The sequence below is a fragment of the Planococcus citri genome, chromosome 4, assembly GCF_950023065.1.
Source record: "Planococcus citri chromosome 4, ihPlaCitr1.1, whole genome shotgun sequence".
Classification (NCBI taxonomy): domain Eukaryota; kingdom Metazoa; phylum Arthropoda; class Insecta; order Hemiptera; family Pseudococcidae; genus Planococcus; species Planococcus citri.
In genome coordinates, this window is record NC_088680.1 from 13,226,042 (window position 1) to 13,243,222 (window position 17,181).

General features: G+C 35.8%; 3 protein-coding genes across 4 annotated transcripts; all 3 read left to right on the forward strand.

The window, feature by feature from the left end:
* Positions 1-127: 127 nt before the first annotated feature.
* LOC135845109 (uncharacterized) lies at positions 128-1,621 on the forward strand. Its single transcript, XM_065363574.1, has 4 exons — positions 128-168; positions 275-398; positions 485-1,088; positions 1,268-1,621. The coding sequence occupies exons 1-4, from the start codon at positions 128-130 to the stop codon at positions 1,441-1,443; spliced, it is 945 nt and encodes a 314-aa protein (XP_065219646.1). The 3' UTR covers positions 1,444-1,621.
* Positions 1,622-2,308: 687 nt separating this feature from the next.
* LOC135844632 (uncharacterized) lies at positions 2,309-3,831 on the forward strand. Its single transcript, XM_065362878.1, has 2 exons — positions 2,309-2,888; positions 2,959-3,831. Exons 1-2 carry the CDS (start codon positions 2,411-2,413, stop codon positions 3,483-3,485), a joined length of 1,005 nt encoding a protein of 334 aa, XP_065218950.1. The 5' UTR covers positions 2,309-2,410; the 3' UTR covers positions 3,486-3,831.
* Positions 3,832-5,140: 1,309 nt separating this feature from the next.
* Positions 5,141-15,811, forward strand: LOC135843840 (tol-Pal system protein TolA). 2 transcript variants are annotated; one of them, XM_065361870.1, is made up of 4 exons: positions 5,141-5,616; positions 10,900-11,158; positions 14,678-15,021; positions 15,167-15,811. In XM_065361870.1, the coding sequence occupies exons 2-3, from the start codon at positions 10,908-10,910 to the stop codon at positions 15,018-15,020; spliced, it is 594 nt and encodes a 197-aa protein (XP_065217942.1). In that variant the 5' UTR covers positions 5,141-5,616; positions 10,900-10,907; the 3' UTR covers position 15,021; positions 15,167-15,811. The 2 variants fall into 2 exon arrangements, with proteins under 2 accessions (XP_065217942.1, XP_065217943.1); XM_065361871.1 differs by having other exon boundaries at positions 5,141-5,472.
* The last annotated feature ends 1,370 nt before the right edge of the window (positions 15,812-17,181 follow it).

Here is a 17,181-nt window from a genome sequence, read left to right on the forward strand (position 1 = left end):
TCATGATTGTCATGTTACTAATTAGATCAACTATTGTTCATCTATAGATACCTACCTGAAAGTATTCTGCAATTTGATGACTTCAACTTGAACTTCATTGAAACAGAATACGGATATCTGCCCAACCATGACGATGATGAAAAACGCTCTATTCTTATTCGTAGGCAAGTAAAACATTGTTATCAAACTCCCCTGATTTTGATTTTGTCACTTTTATTAATTTTCAGCAATGCTTGTTGATGAACGAACGAATAGGGTGTATAATTCCCATCAGTTTACAAGTAGAATTCGAAGAATTCGAATGTCGTGGTATGGATACTCACAGCTTATCTGTATTATGCAAATCGCATTCAAGTTCGATCCTGCAACTTCCTGATTACATCACTTACAATGTGCGAGTAAGTAAACACACCCATAATGATACAAAGTAAACGTAGATAGGTAATTATTACCTCTATGTATTATGAACCTACTTTTCCCATAGCTACTATTCATAGATGCAAGAAACGGAGGCACTTTAGCAATCACTGAAATCGATATATTTCGTCGTTTCAAATTATTAAAGACTTTGGAAATCACCGTCAGCAAAAGTTTGCATATTTCTGAAAAATTACTCGAATCGCATTCGAAAAGTCATCTGAGCGAAGAAATCTTCAAACTGCCTCATTTGGAATGTCTGTCAGTCGAATACGAAGAATTCAATAGACAAAATTACATGTGGAAATTACCTCCTAAGATGGTAAAATTTCGTTTATCGAATTCCGTGTTCGAGTATGATCTCAAAGATTGTGCTAGTTTAAGTGGATTACGTTTGGATCGAAATGAAATGAACAAATTGCCATCACTGCATGAAGACGCGGTGCCATTTTTCAGAAGATTGGAGTTGACGTCTAACCCTATGAGTAATTTGGTCGCTGATGATTTGGCAAGTTTTTGTAGGATAAATAAACTCGTTGTGAAGAAAGTTCCGATTAGCGGTTGCGAATGTAAAAGAACGAGACAGTTTCTTAAAGAGTGGAGTGCCAGTGCTGATGAAAAGAAGTATAAATTCAAATTTGATACTGATCTGGTTTGCGGTGATGATGGAAGTAGGTACCTATACGTACGTTGTTATGAATAAAGTACCTCATGATATGATATGGTATAATTAATTTACATTTGTATGTTTCGTAATTCTTTCCAACGTATTTTTTAAAATAATTTATTTTATACAAATAGATATTCTGATGATTCAATAACCTATTGTATGTTTCATTTTTGAATCTAGATTGCGATAAGTACACCACCGATGAAGCTAACCGTGTAAGGAAACGATGTCTGCAGAAAAGAAAACCTCATCATTCAGGAACTGTTTCCAAATTGCTTGAAAGAACAGTTCTCCATTGGATTGTTGCGTTGATTATGATGAGTTCGATGAGTTCCTTCGGATTATTGTTTATTTGATGATGGACTAGTAAAGCGTGTGGTACAAAATGGAGTCAATACCTAAAACTGTTGATGTATCAACTTACCTATTTCATTTTTCAAATGTTTAAAATTATCAAAGTTTTGAAGTTTAATTAAACGATTTCATAAACATCGACACCCGATTGATTGAATAGTTGAAATGTTCATAAAAATAAATTTGAAAAACACTTCAAACACCGAGAAAAACAAGTAATTTCTGGTTGTTGTTTGAAAAAAGCTGTTCATTTCAGTGGTCTTTGAATAAAATCGTTATCAAAAGTTTATCAATTTTGTATACCTAGATTATTTAATTTTTGTCAGATTTTGTCACACCTAGTGATATTTTTTCTTTTATAAAATAAAGAAAATAAAATGGAGTATTCAAATTAAATTGCTTAACTATGGAAAATCCCTGCTATATTATTTTTTGATAGGTATTTAATTTTTTGTACTACCTACATGATAGATGAAAAATGATGGATAATGCTTATAAATTCGCGAATATTCTTCATAGCTGTCGTTTTATTGCTTACTCGGTATTCTGTTGGTAAGTAGGTATTTTCGTGCTTATACTTTTTCAAGCCCTTTTTCGAGTATAAGTTCATCTGTTGAATCCAATATCAGTTTGCAGAAATTCAACAACACAACATGGCAAATTCAACTGTCGTACAACGAATGATGAAAATACAACTGTAATTTGTGAATCATATTCAAATACAAATTCTACTCTTCCGATCGATGATATTCCTCACAACACCACCGTAAGTAGACAAAAATTTCCTAAATAAATACCTACCATCATTTTTCATTCATTTCCAATATTAAATTTCATTAAGTACCTATTTATATTCAACAGTCACTAACAATCATCACATCTGGAAACAGTTCATTCGTTATAAACAGAGTCGATATCTTCCATCATTTTAAAGAATTGCAAAATTTAAACCTTAATCTCCAACGAAGCATGCAGATCACTCCAGAATTACTCGACTCGTCGCTGTTCGAATCTTTACAAAGAGAATTATTCGATGTACCCAACTTGAATAGTTTATCAGTCGAGTACGAAGAATTCAATCATAAAAATTATTCGTGGATGTTACCAGTAAATTTGACCAGATTATTTCTATCCAACGGAATTTTTGAGTTCGATCTTCGTAACTGTTCTCGTTTAGTTTCATTGCGATTAAATCGAAACAAGTTGAGTAAAATACCTTCGTTTCATCATCCTTTGCCTCCATTGAAAGTGTTGCATCTGAGGCTGAATCCTTTGAACGAATTTACGCTGAACGATGTAGTAGGTTTCTTCGAATTGGAATACTACGCGATGGACACAGCCAACATTACGAACTGCGAATGTAAAAAATTAAAGCAGTGGATAATGAAATCGCAGTCGTGGAGAAATTTCACATTTGAAGGAGATTTAAATTGCAACGACAGCATCGGTAGGTAAAGAGAAATTACCTATTCCTAGATTATTTTTCTATGCTTATATCTGTGTCAATTTATATTCAGATAGGTACTCTAACTGTACCTTCGATGAAATGCTGGAAACTGAAGACAACACGAGCTCTTTATACATTTCAAAAGCATTCGCATTAACAGGTGGGTTCACCGTAGCAATTGCTGCCGTATGCTTCCTAGTATGCTGTTGTTGCTTATGTATTATGACTTGCGCTGCGATTTCTAACTCATTTGGACAACAAGGATTCGGATTTTCTCCGTTCTCGCCATTTTCACCTTTTGGAATGGGAGGATTTGGATACGGTATGCCAGGAATGGGGTACGGTATGCCTGGAATGGGATACGGGATGCCAGGAATGGGATACGGGATGCCTGGGCCTGGAATAGGAATGGGTATGCCTGGGCCTGGACCTGAACCTAGGTACAATGATCGTGGTGGCGAGAGAATAGAAGATAGAGATCCCGGTTGGGGTGGTCGAGGCGGTGACGATCGCTACACAGGTGAATTTGATGCTCCAGATAATGCAGATAATGATGAAGTTTTCCAAGTAACAAGCTGCGATGCGAGTGTGTTATGAAGACGTATTGATTTTACCTTGAAATTTATTTAATATTGAAGGTTGGAGGATAAGCGACAGAGTCGGAGAATATTTTTGTAGGATGTTCAAGTTGAAACAGCACCTCCTTGTCACAAGTATACCTAAGACAAATTAGAGTGCATACGGTAAATTTTAGTTCGGCAATTTTTACTTTCTGTTCGATTGTAGGTAATTGGTCGAGTCTGTAAGAATTTGGAATTTAGATCTATGCAGGCCGGAGGGGAATTGTTGTTTCTCTGTTAGCGTTTAAGCGTTGTAAAAATGTAATCATCATTCTCATTCATGTGGTTTGTCTGTGCAAATAAAGTTATTATCCCTAGGATTATTAGTATTATATTCTTTCTTTATACGTTGTTAATTTGCAAGAGCTTACCGGTATATTTTAGCCACCCAACATGATAAATTTTTTTAAATTTTCGAAATTTTAGTTTTTTTTAATTTTCAAAATTTTTTATAATTTTGGTAAATTAGGTACTGGTAGTTTTGGTAAATTACTCGTGCCTTTGGTAAATTACTGGTACTTCTGAAGATGTCAACTAAATTTGGTTATTGTGACACTTTTCTGATTGCACAAAAAACAAACCCTTCAAATTTGTTCTGAAAAAGTTGTAAAAAAAAAAATGAAAAAAATTTTTAAATGAGAAAAATTGAAAAACCATAAAGGCAAAAAATAATGAGGTTCATTTTGTTCAAAAATGAAATAAGTGGACAAACAGGTTGGGAAAAGAACGCGGTTGGGAAAAGATATGAATTTTCTTTTCATAGTTTTCAAAATTTTAGTTTTCAAAGTTTTCAAATTTTTTCATAATTTTGGTTAGTGATGGCAACGATAGGTAGTTTTTACTATCGATAGTTTTTTCGAGTGAAAATTTCAGTAGTTTTTTACTATTGATAATTTTTTTGGTAGTAACAAAAACTAGTTTTTTCGATAGTTTTTCAATTTTCATTAAAAACTGATAGTGGATGTGATTTCACGAATTTGGAGGTTTATTATTAGGTTTTTTGTCTAAAAAAATCGAGGGACATCATAAAAATATATTGCTTCAGCTTTTGAGAGAAAAAAATAGAAACAACACTTTTTTTTATTGAAAAAATAAATAATAGACATCATTTTTTTTACAAAGATTTGGCTGAAAATTCAATAAAACATTGGATTTTCGATAGTTCGATAGTTCCAAAAACTAAGTTTTTTTGATACTTTAAAAAAAAACTATTGTACAAACTATCGATAGTTAAAAAAAACTATCGATTCGAACTATCGCCAATTTTGGTAAATTACTGACAGTTTTGGTAAATTAGGTGTACCTTTGGTACTTTTGAAAATATCATATACCAGAATTAATACATTTTCCAATATGTCAACTAATTTTGGTTATTGTGACTCTTTTCTGATTTCACAAGAAACGAATCCTTCAAATTTGTTTCGCACACGTTGAAAAAAAAATGAAACCCATAAAACCAACGTTTTGGTAAAATACGATTGATAAAAAAGCCCTGTCTGAAGAAGCTAGCTCTATGGCACACTAGCGCCCTCTTCAGGAGTGCCCTGTCCGAATGGAATGCCACGTTCACAGTTACCTACCATGGTGGACGCGTGTTGATTTTTGATAGGCTCAGAGGGTGACTATTTTTAATGGAAATGAATGAAGAGCCAATCAGAAATGGGATTTTAGTCACATGACATGAAATTCTTTCGAACTTCGAAGCGTTGTGCTTTGAACCTAATCATTGTGCTATGCGAAGTTTTTCAAGATTTGTGATTTGTTTGTGTTGTGTATGTTTAAAATTCAAATTTGATTTGTGGTGGTAATTTTATGAGCTCTGCTCTAAGTGATTCGCCTTCGCGTTGTGTTTGAAATTTGAATTCGATCTGTAATGACAGTTTTGTGAGCTACAAACGATTCACGTTGTTTGGAATTCGAATTTGATCTGTAGTAATAGTTTTGTGTTCACTTTTCATACCTAGGTAGGCTGTGCGTAGTAATAAAAACACTATTCCCTCTCCTTTTTTAAAAAAAAAGCTATTCGATTCAGCTTCAAGCAGTGATTCGCGATGTGCATTTGAAATTCGAATTCGAGTTGGAGTTGTTAAGTTGTGCACTCAGCACTGGTAATAGTTGATATGTGTTGATTTGTAGAAATAAATAATTACTTCTATCTTTTCTTTTCAACTTTTTATTATCGAAACATTTCAAACATCAAGTGATGACCACGTGTGCTTGAAAAGCTTCGGTAATGAATAGTTGAAAAGAAAATATGGAAGTACTTATTTCCATAGGTATTATTAGCTACAATAAAAGTATAGTAAAGCTGTCTCAGTTTGACTTATAATAACATTTACTAGAAGTATAATAAGACTTACTATAAATATAGTAGATTCAATTTACCATATAGCAGTTTGGTTACCATAATTGAAGAGCTCTATTCCAAAGTGGGTTAAGTCATTTTTTCCTCCAAAAAATGCGTTTAAAGTTTTTGATGCTGAAATTTGTTCTGTTTCTAAAGGTCGGTGCACCTTTCCTTTCTTTGGGTTTGGACGTAGAACAATTATTACTTGTAGAAAAATTTACTTTGAAAAATCGATCACTTAACCCACTTTTGAAGTGAAAAGCTCCGTAAAACGTGCCTTTTTTTGAAATGACTTAGGTAACCCACTTTGGAATAGAGCTCTTCATTTATAGTAAGTTTTGTTATTATAATTACCTGATAGTAACTTTTACTATAATAGCCCAGTCAAAGTACGATTTGACCCGGACATAATTTGGATCAAAGGTTTTTTTTTTGCGAATATTGTCTAGGATGGTGTAGTGAACAACATACTAAAAGCCCCGGCCCCTACCCCCAGAGCTAATCCCCCCACAGTGGATCAAAGCCCCCCAAAATCAGTTTTTTTTGTCAAAAAATTCTGAAATGTCAACTTTTGAGTGAAATGAGCACTGATCATTTAATCTACTCTCAAATACCTATATCAAATGAGCTATCAACCAACCTCAAAATGATGTGATTTTAATAAGTTCACAATTCACATTTCATGACTTTGGGACTTGGAACCTGTTCTAATCGATCAAATAAAGTCAAACTTGGGGAATGAGATTCTTTTGGGATCTAAAGTCGACCCCTAGAGTGGGGAGGGTCAAATTTGAAAATTACGGAAGGGTCATTTTTTTGAAGGGGCATAATATGGTCCCAAAGGAATGAAAATGGTCCAAAATCATATCATTGGTCAGTACTCCCATTGTGATCAACATAATATCCAAATTTCAGCTTCCCAGATCATCCCCACCCCATTTAAAGAGGAATTAAGATGGAAAACCCTTCATTTTACCCCTATTTTCGGTTTTTCCTCCTTAAAAGAAGTGGGGGTGATCTAGAAATCTGATATTTGGATATGTTGATCACAATGGGAGTACTGACCAATGATATGATTTTGGATCATTTTCATTCATTTGGGACCATATTATGCCCCTTCAAAAAAATGACCCTTCTGTAATTTTCAAATTTGACCCTCCCCACTCTAGGGGTCGACTTTAGATCCCAAAAGAATCTCATTCCCCAAGTTTGACTTTATTTGATCGATTAGAACAGGTTCCAAGTCCCAAAGTCATGGAATGTAAATTTATTAAAATCACATCACTTTGAGGGGTGGTAGCGCCACCCCCCCACAGTGGTCCCAAATGAAGAAGTAGCGGTCAAAATTCAAAAAATCCTCAGATTGAACAAGTCTCAAAAGTTGATTACAAATGGGGGGAAGGCGCCTAAAAGTGCGCAGTCTCCTAATAGTGCGCAGTGCCATATCTCGCGATTGGCGCCACTGAAAAATTCGTTAGTTGGCTCATTTGAAAGAGCGTGTCGTGACGATCATTTTGATGTATCATACATGCCATTTGGCTAAATTTTACGCGTGCAAAGTCAAAAAGTGTGAATTTTTGATTTCTGATATAATTTTTTTTTGTGAAAAGTTGAAAATTTGTTTTCATCTCGTCGGTTTGCGAAAATTTATGAGTCAGGTTATATTATATCATTTTGTTGGGAATTTTATCCTCTTTAATATGGTTGTAAGAGTTTGAAAATTCATCTTTTCGTTTTCTTGGGAATAATTTTTAAACAAAGAGAGGATATTTCTGAACTATGGGTTCCCAAGTAAAAGGCTAAAGGGTGTTAGTTTTCAGTGAAGAAACATTCCTAAGAGTGAAAGAATACTTGAACAATGGGCTTTCTTTGCAGAAATGAGCTCATATGTACATAACCCCTACTCATTGTAAAACATATTTTTGCAATTTTTGTCAAGTGCTCAATTTTTTATATCTGTTCTCAGTGTTCAAAGGCGCACATGGCTCCTAAAAGTGCGCATTTGACATTTTTTACTCAAGGTAGGATTTCTCAGTCAGTTTTCAATGAAAAATTTTGAAACTCTGGGATTATGTAGCTGAATGATAGAGCTACAACATATCCAAAAATCACGATCCTAGGTGACTTTGTGGCGGAATGACAGCGATTTTGGTACTAGGTGCGCACTAATAAGGCGCCTTCCCCCTATGTAGCGGTTTTCTACATTATATTCCACGATTTCCACGTCCCTTTTTGTGATTTCAAACACTTTTCCATAATTTTTCTTGCCTACAGAAATGAATGAATTGAGGTACCTCCAAATAGCCAAAAAAAACTACTAACTTCAAAATGCTGTAAAACATATCAATTTTAATTTTTTTCAAAACTTTATGCGTTTGTATCAAAATATGGACATTTTTGAATATAAAAATCGTTGATTCCATTTTTTCAAAAATATTTTAGTTTCTACCATGCTTATCACAAAAAAACTCATTTTTTTGCCATTTTTGGGGTAAAAGTTCTTCTTAAAAAAAACCAAGCTAGATCAGCGGGAAATATCACATCCCTGGGGTACTATGGCATGTAAAGAAAAACATCCTTGAAAAATTTCCTGCCCCAACCTGCCCCATTTGAAAAAATTGCTATGTAAAGTTGCATAAATGCTGTTTTTCTTATTTTTTTAAAAATCATTTTCAAGTAAAAAATTACTACGGGAATATGAATACTAAAATTGACTTAAGTGACCCAAAAAAAACATATTTCAATACCATCATGAATTTTTCAAAATTTCATGTTTTGGACCACCCCCTCCCCCCTTTGTGGGCTCGTTTTGAGGTTAGGGGTAAAATAAATGCCAAAATCCACTTCAGCAACATAAAAACCCCCATATCCTATAGCGATCTAAAAAAATACATTACTTCGATGCCCACCTCGAATTAATCGAAATTTCATGTTTTGCACTGCCCCCTCCCCCTTGAGGGTTCATTTTGAGGTTAGGGGTAAAATAAATGCTAAAATCGACTTCAGCGACCTAAAAAACCCCCATATCCAAAATTTTACGAATTTTGCTCCGAAATTCGATTTTGCACAACCCCTGCCCCCTTTTGAGGGCTCATTTTGAGGTTAGGGGTAAAATAAAGGCCAAAATCGACTTCAGTGACCAAAAAAACCCCCATATCCGAAATTTTACCGATTTTGCTTTAAAATTTGATTTTTGGCCGCTACTTCTTCATTTCGGACCACTGTGCCCCCCTTGGGGCTAGGGAGTTGGTTGATAGCTCATTTGATAGGTACATTGTAATACAATCTCACAGATATTATGTGCTTGGGTGAATAGATTTAACTTATCCACTTGGGGGTGAAGACAGGAAATACCACTTAGACGGAATAAATATACCACTACCCTACGTGGACTTACCTGTTATGCTCGGATTAGCTCAGGATACACGATATAAATGAAAGAGAATATTGCAGATATGACGTCAATAAACATGATGTTACGAATAAGAAGGTATTTATTAAAGGTAATTAACATGAAAACTCCCTTGAAGGGTATATTAACACCAAATACTCCCACGATGGGGTATATTAAACATTAACCGAACTCCCACGATGGGGTATATTAACAACACTCCCGCGAACGGGTAAATTAACTCATTAAAATATAATGAAGAATGGTAATTAAACCGAAGGCGGATGACGAGCTGTCCTTTGTCCTCTTGATCAGGGAGAACGAGCTTGGAGCTACACGTTGGTGTCTCTCCTAGCTATAAGAACGAACTGGCAATGTTCCCTGTCGCGTAGCTCGGACGGAGCTCCGCTTACGAGGACGGACGCAGTGTTACCACAGTAGTAGACCCTAATTGTACGTTGACACCAGGTTGGCCATATGCACTATCACAACATATTTGAGAGTAGATTAAATGATCAGTGCTCATTTTACTCAAAAGTTGACATTTTAGAATTTTTTGACAAAAAACTGATTTTGGGGGGCTTTGATCCACTGTGGGAGGATTAGCTTTGGGGGTAGGGGCGGGGGCTTTTAGTATGTTGTTTACCACACCATCCTAGACAATATTCGAAAAAAAAAAAACGTTGATCCCAATTATGTCTGGGTTATAATCACCCATTTTTTTCTGCTATTTGACTGGGCTATAAGTCAAAACTGGGACAGCTTTACGTACTACACTTTTATATTAGTTATGTACTTTTTACTATACAAATTTTTCTCAGTGCACATGTGTGAATTTTTTTCCAATTGATCGTTGAGGAGTAATTCCTCTGCGAGATACCAAGGGAGGCGTTTTTCTTGAAAAAAGAAATGGTTTTGATTTTGAAATATGGGGCGGATCGACTGGTGATGTCAGATTTCCGCAAAACTGCCATGAACGTGGTATTTGGATGCAGAAAAGGACCAGGGCCGCATTGAATCAATTCATTGATGACTTTTATGATAAATTTTTTGAATTCCTTGAAGAATAACGTAACATTTTCGAGAAGACTATTTTTTTAAAATTCAAGTTCATCGCTGTACTGAAAAAAGACGAAAAAATTAACAACTTCGGCAAAAAGTTTTACACCTCGAGGGGTTTTGGGTCAATTTGAACGAGACGAAAGTCTAAGTGATGTACTTACACTTGTACCTGGATGTAGAATCAAGCCCCATTCGTGCTCAAGCAATTTCAATAGAAATTTTGGCGATTGCTGAGTGCAGAAAGGGTCTAGCATAATTCCCATTTGTATAGGCAGCAACAGCGCCGGTGCACGTGAATATTTTTTTTCGAAACTGTACTAAAAATTGTGTCTTAGGGTTCTCTTTCAATGACCTAGTAAGCGTGTTTGCGAAAATTTTTTGATTTTTGAATAAATCAGTTTTTTGTTATTCCTAAAAACTGCGAAAACGGACTTACGCGCGGTTAGCCCCTTTCTGTTTTCACCGACTCAATTTCGGTTATGGGTTTACGGTTTCGATTACAGTGTTTGCCTCATTTTAGCAGTTGAAAATCATTTCGGGTAAAAATTACAAGTACCTACTTATAGTGTGTTTGTTTTTGGTTGTTCACAGATTCAAAAATGACGCAGCAAAGGCGGTATGGATGCCCTTGGGGAAAGTGCTCGTGCGCCGCAAAGGCCGAGCGCACTGAGTGCATGTGCGTAAGGTGCCCGTTCATCACCTACGCAATCGCGTTTTTGGAACAACACAAGAAAGAACAGGGTATCGAGGATGGGAAGTTCTCGCACCGGAAACGAAAGGGCAAAGGGAACGCGCACCTCCACCTGTGTCGCCGAGTTAGTCAAAAGACGAGGGTCAAAAAAATGCTGAAGTATGTATCTACTTACTTATTGGTGTAGTTTAGTAGGTAAAATGAGTATAGGTTAAAACCATTCAATTTTCGTTGCAAAACAATACCCACCAAAACAGCACTGCTCGGATAATTAAAAAAGCTCAAAATGGAATAAGCTATTTTGCAACTTTTTGATTTAAAAAAAAAGCAAGGCTCTCTAACAACTTCGGACAACAAATGTGAGGATTTTTGCAATTTCTGGCAAAAAACGAGCTTTTGAAAATTTCAACGAAAGCAATTTCTAGCAATAAAAAAGGCCACATTTGTGCAATTTTTAGAAAAACGTGAGATTTTTCAGAATTTTTTTTAAAAAAAACAGTTTTTTGAAGCAATTTTTGCCAGAAAACGAGACTCGAATTGAATTGAAACCTAAAACTGCAAATAATAAGATCTGAATGCGATTTAAACGTTTTTTTTGCTCCCCTGAAAAATTTACGTGGCATTTAAGCCAGACCATCGATATCTATATACAGTCGAATGACTGATGAGACAAAGTAGGGGAGAGGGAGTATATTTTGGACACTTTTCTTTGATTTGAAATTGCAAGCGATAGGAAACGCCTAGAAAGGTGGGGTTAGTCTCATTTGAAAGAGGATCTCAATGCGCACATTTTGACTTACTAGAAACATTTTCAAGTTGCAAACTGAACAAACCATTGGACTTTGAAAAAACACCTTTTTGGGTGGATGTGTTGGACAGCAGTGTGATGTTTTGGACAGGATAGGTGGATGTTTTGGACATGCTGAGAAAAGACGTTTTTTTGAACGTTTATTTTTGGAAATCCCAAGTTTCAATCCATTAGAAATCAGTTGTCAGTATCTGTCCACAATTTCACACAATTTCAGTAGACTCGGATTGTTTTTGATATTAGTGAGGCAATGTTGAAGAGTCGTCTTTTTTATGCCATATTTTTCAGCCAGTGCTGTGTCGTGTGAGTCTAAATAATTGCCTTAATTTATTAGGGTAGGCTAGATCTACGACATAATTTTCTATGAACTGGGCTTAAGTGATAAGAGTGGGGAAAAGTTGAACTACCGAACGTTAGGTAAGACCTACCTAACGTATTAGGTATCAATAGTAATTTGATGTTCAAAGTGTGTAGATTAATTTTTTCCGTTTTGTTACGCGATCGCGTGTTAATTAATCATTTTCTCTCTTTTCTTTTTAATAAAATGTTTTGAGTATGTTAATAAAATGACATAATTTCGTAATTGAATTTATTTTGAATTATCGATCATGATTTTGCGAGTTATTTTGAATGAATCGAATCAATTAACGACGGAAGAGTAAACCTGAGTCACGAGAGCCAGTAATGGCGGTGCTGAGGCACATGCCTAGGTAATGATGTGAATTTAGGTAGAATTTTCCAATGTAGGGCTCCAATATAGTCATGGTAATTGACTTCGTCTTAGTTTTTCGAAATTAAATTGTAAAGGAATTGTCAGGAATTTTTAAAACTAGGAATTAATTATATCAGGTATGATATTCATATAGTCCTTAGAAATTTATATAATCGAGTAAAACGATTCAATTTTTAATGTGTCTAACATGTTGGTAACTATTCTTCTTGAATAATCTGATATATCAAATAAGTAACTATCACCTAAAAGAGGTTACAATCTCACATGTTTCTTTTGGTCTTTGATAGGTATTTATATTTACCTATTTGTACATAGTCCCTTCTTACTAACCTTTTTCGATCTTAGAAAATAAATTACTCTCGATTAATTACATTTTAATTATCTGTGGTATAGGCAGGTTCCTTTATGTAACTTTTCCTGTATAAAATACCCACTTATCCTATTTGTATTTTCTATCTAAAATCCAGTACCTACCTATTTTGACACGCCAAGCTTCCCCAAAAAGAATTTCCTTATAAATTTATTTAAACCTATATGACAGCTGGCATGCTCGAATCGACATATTTTCAGGATGCAACTTCAAATCGTTCTTGATTAGCATTTATCATTCCAGACTCATTAGAAGTCTTTCCCGGATTTGTCGTATAAAACTGAGGCATTCTTACACCCAAACATAACAAATTAACACGAATTTATCGCAGTGTCCAAAACATCCCCACTAGGTATGCCATTTCTACTTAAACTGGCTGTGGGAAAAAAGTATCAGCTTTTCACAAAAAGGTAATTAGTGATAATTGACGAGAAGGAATGAGAGATTTCATTTTACTTGGTCTCTTGACGAAATTCCTCACGGTTATTTTTCAGGAGCTCAAAATGTGAGACGAAATTTTTTTCCAAAAACAGCACTTCAAAACAAAAGCTGAAATATTTTTATCACACGAGTTGGTATCCGGTAAATGTTATCAAATATCAGTTGTGGTACGACATTGCCACATAATAGTGAAAACCCTGTAAAAAAAAAACCAAACCAACTCGTCAAACCAGCAACTGTCCAAAACATCCTCCCTCTCCCCTAATAAGTGCTTTCGAAAGCTCAATTCTTCCTCTTTCCAGTAGTGTAATTACTTTTTTTAGTATTTGATGAGGTTATCGCGACGAAAAATTCATTTCCAGTAACGCATGTGGAAAAAACACATTTCAAAAATATTCGTACACATCCAAAAATGATTTTAAAAAAAGGGGCTTTAAACCCCGGCTTCCCAACGGATTTACACTGGTATGGTATCAACGGGTAGCTGGGACAATGACAAGTCGAATGACCACCGAGTTGACCCTTCTAGCATTTCGTGGGAGGGAGAAAAGTGTACCTGAAGTTGAAATACCTACTTTGTATATACGCTAAGTGCTCAAATTTTGGGATAGTTGAAAAAACAAAAATACCATCTTGTAGAGAAAAAAATTTCCAACAAGGTAGGTTTCATCATCATTTACCTATCTTCAGTCGTACAGGCGCCATTTACAAAATTACTGATGAAAAAAAGTACTGTACATTTTATTACGTTTTCTATTTTTAAGCGAGTTTTTCCCCTACAATTTCAAAGATACCAGGAAGGTGAGATGACCATCGTGTAGGAAATTCAATTTCCTTCAAAAAAGGTCCTCTGAACATATCGGGTATCTTCAAAATTGAAGGAGCAACAGCCTACGGAAGCTAGACTGATCTGAATGAAAGAATGAAAAGTCCTTTTTCAAATGAGAATACTTACCTGCTGCAGGTTTGACCTTTTTTTGTAAGAAATTAGTTTTTCTACAAAAAAGGTCAAACATGTTTAAACCTGCAGCAGGTATTCTCATTTGAAAAAGAGAAGAAAACCCAATATGACTTTTCTTTCTTTCATTACAAATATGTCTCGCTTCTTGAGGCCGGGCCGTTGCTCCTTCAATTTTGAAGATACCCGATATGTTCAGAGGACCTTTTTTGAAGGAAATTGAATTTCCTACACAATGGTCATCTCAAATTGAGCACTGTACGAATACCTATTTATGTTACCGACTTAGTTAGGTATTTCTATTTCATTGTTTTTTATGATGGCCTACCTTCAACTCGTATAACTAATTATGCATTGTAATTTTCCAGAACCATTAGAATCAAGAAAGTAGCTGCAGCGGCGGCGGCAGCTGCAGCGGAGGCAGAAGCAGCGGCAGCTGCAGCAGAGGCAGAAGCACCAGCAGCGGAGGCGGAGGCGCAGGCAGAAGCAGCGGCAGCGGCAGCTGCAGCAGAGGCAGAAGCAGCGGCAGCAGAGGCAGAAGCAGCAGCAGCGGAGGCGGAGGCAGAAGCAGCGGCAGCAGCAGCGGCAGCTGCAGCAGAGGCAGAAGCAGCTGCAGCGAAGGCAGAAGCAGCGGCAGCAGCTGCGGAGGAAGAAATCACATGGCTGAAAACATTGAGGTCCGAAATTTCTGTTTTGGTGGATAATCTATGAGGTTTGATATGGTTATTATTTTACAAGCTACTCCTATAAAGAACGCGCCATTTTCAGTTCATTGGTTTAAAAATTCCAAACAACCTACAATTAACCAATTTGAATCAAAAGAGATACCTAATTTCGTGAATATCGAATTGTTTCAGTAACCAGCGGGGAAGAAGACGTCAAAACCCAGAGACAGGAGATTGTTAAGTGTTTTTTTTGAGTTTGTGAAGATGGACCACCTGGAGAAAAAATTTGAAAAAAATACCGATTATAGACTTTATAGTACTTAATCATGCAGACATATTTTTGAAAGAATGAAAAAATGTTGTGTCCTTAAATTAGGTTCCGAGATATGGCGGTTTCGAATTTTTCCCGGGGGGAGAGGGGGCGAGAGGCCAAAAATTTTGTAAAAATTCACGTTGCTAGACTCATATCTCCTCTACGTATTTTAGGTCAATTCAAAAATTGTGATTCGAAACGCGTTGAAGTATGATTCCCCTTCCCCCAAAAAGGCGTTTTTTCGCCATTGTGGGCATAAGAGGCGGGAGGGATTGAGCTATTTTAAGCAATCTATATTATACTATTAGGTAGGTAATCGAAAAAACGATAGCATTAAAACTTATTTATTATGTCGAGTATGTACTGAAGAAATTTGGGTTTTTAATTGCTAATTACTAGTGATTACCTGTACTATACTTCAGATCAAACTGTTAGCAATAGCATTTAAGCGTTTTAAAAATAGGTAAATAATAATCGTCATTTGTGTTGTAAGTAGTATGTCTGTACAAATAAAGTTGTTATCCCTCAGATTATTAGTTTATGTTCTTTCTTAATACCTACGTTGTTAATTTGCAAGAGCTTACCCTGGTACAAAGTGATTAAATTCCTTTATGATACTGGAAATGGTTTGTTTCTGTTCATGAAATTTGAAAATCTCTTACCAATGATAAGATTGACGAATAGGGCAATCCGAAATATGCTCTCATTTGAGGTAAAATATTGAATAATGTATTAACTATATTCAATTTTCTGGAGTGAAACATTGTCAAAGTATTCGAATAGGTACCTGCCCTGAAAATATTTGAAAGTATTCGTATTCAAAATGGGTATTGTTTCGCTTGTCTTGACCAGCACATTACAAAGATGGTTATATCGTTGGGTTTTGTTTCCTAAAGGGTGCCCCCGGATAAGATAGGCAAAATGCCCTTAACCTCGGATTTTGATGAAACTCACAGGGTATGTTTAGTACTCCCAAAAAATAATTTTGGGCCCATAGCCCGCTCCCCACCCCACCCCTCTCAGTCAGGGGGCCAAAAAATGCGTTTTTCAAGGGAAAAATTCTGTATCAGCGCGTAATTAAGGGGCGAAAGTAGATTGACAAAATGACAATATAGGTATCGTTATCATAGGAATCGAAAATTGCTGAACACGAATATGAAGTTTGATTTGCAATTGGACCCTTCTAACGGTCACATATGATGATGAGAATGACTCAATCTCTTCGATAGCAAGATGCCAGCATCGAGCCTCGGAGATTGAGAAGCTCTCGTTACTATACAAAGTATCGCCGTCGGGTAAGTATGTAAGGCTAGGTGCGTGTATATGTCCCTGTCGTCGTGGGTGTAATTAGATGAATACATCTAATTACGTTTGTCGAGCCCATACACCTCGTGGAAACCCAGCTTTGGTCATGTTAAAATGTGTAAGGGTAAGGTAGCCTAATATGGACTGGTTCCTAATATGGACTGATGGCCGATCTCGGTGGTTATTAGCGCTACTTGGTGGGAACAAACTTAATCTGGTGTATTTTTCACAGAAAAACACAATGAGACCAAAATCAACTCTCTAAACCCAAAACTCAATTTTAGAGCGAAAAAACAAAATTGAGAACCTCAAAATTTTTTTCACATGTTTTGAAAATCCAGCTTCTCGAAAAATTTTCCGGGGACGCCCTATAATGTTTTTTTATTATTAGAAGTGGTGAAGTTTTCTGAATCAATCAAGACAATCTAGAAATTATTCAAGGTACATGTACTTATGATTTTTCAAAGTTCAAAGTTATAGGGTAGCCTAATATGGACTGGTGTACATTTGTTATGGGTTTAGTTAATTTCACGTTAAAACAGTCCATATTAGGGACCCAAAATTGACTTTTCAAATGTTGACTACTTTC

Excerpts from the sequence above, each read along its gene's own strand:
- LOC135845109 (XM_065363574.1), top strand. The coding sequence starts at position 128 with ATGACGATGATGAAAAACGCTCTATTCTTATTCGTAGGCAA. Across the intron at positions 169-274 it reads CTATTCTTATTCGTAGGCAA|TTTACAAGTAGAATTCGAAG; the intron begins GTAAAACATTGT and ends AATTCCCATCAG. Across the intron at positions 399-484 it reads ACATCACTTACAATGTGCGA|CTACTATTCATAGATGCAAG; the intron begins GTAAGTAAACAC and ends CTTTTCCCATAG.
- LOC135844632 (XM_065362878.1), top strand. The coding sequence starts at position 2,411 with ATGCAGATCACTCCAGAATTACTCGACTCGTCGCTGTTCGAATCTTTA. Across the intron at positions 2,889-2,958 it reads AAATTGCAACGACAGCATCG|ATAGGTACTCTAACTGTACC; the intron begins GTAGGTAAAGAG and ends ATTTATATTCAG.
- LOC135843840 (XM_065361870.1), top strand. The coding sequence starts at position 10,908 with ATGACGCAGCAAAGGCGGTATGGATGCCCTTGGGGAAAGTGCTCGTGC. Across the intron at positions 11,159-14,677 it reads AGGGTCAAAAAAATGCTGAA|AACCATTAGAATCAAGAAAG; the intron begins GTATGTATCTAC and ends GTAATTTTCCAG.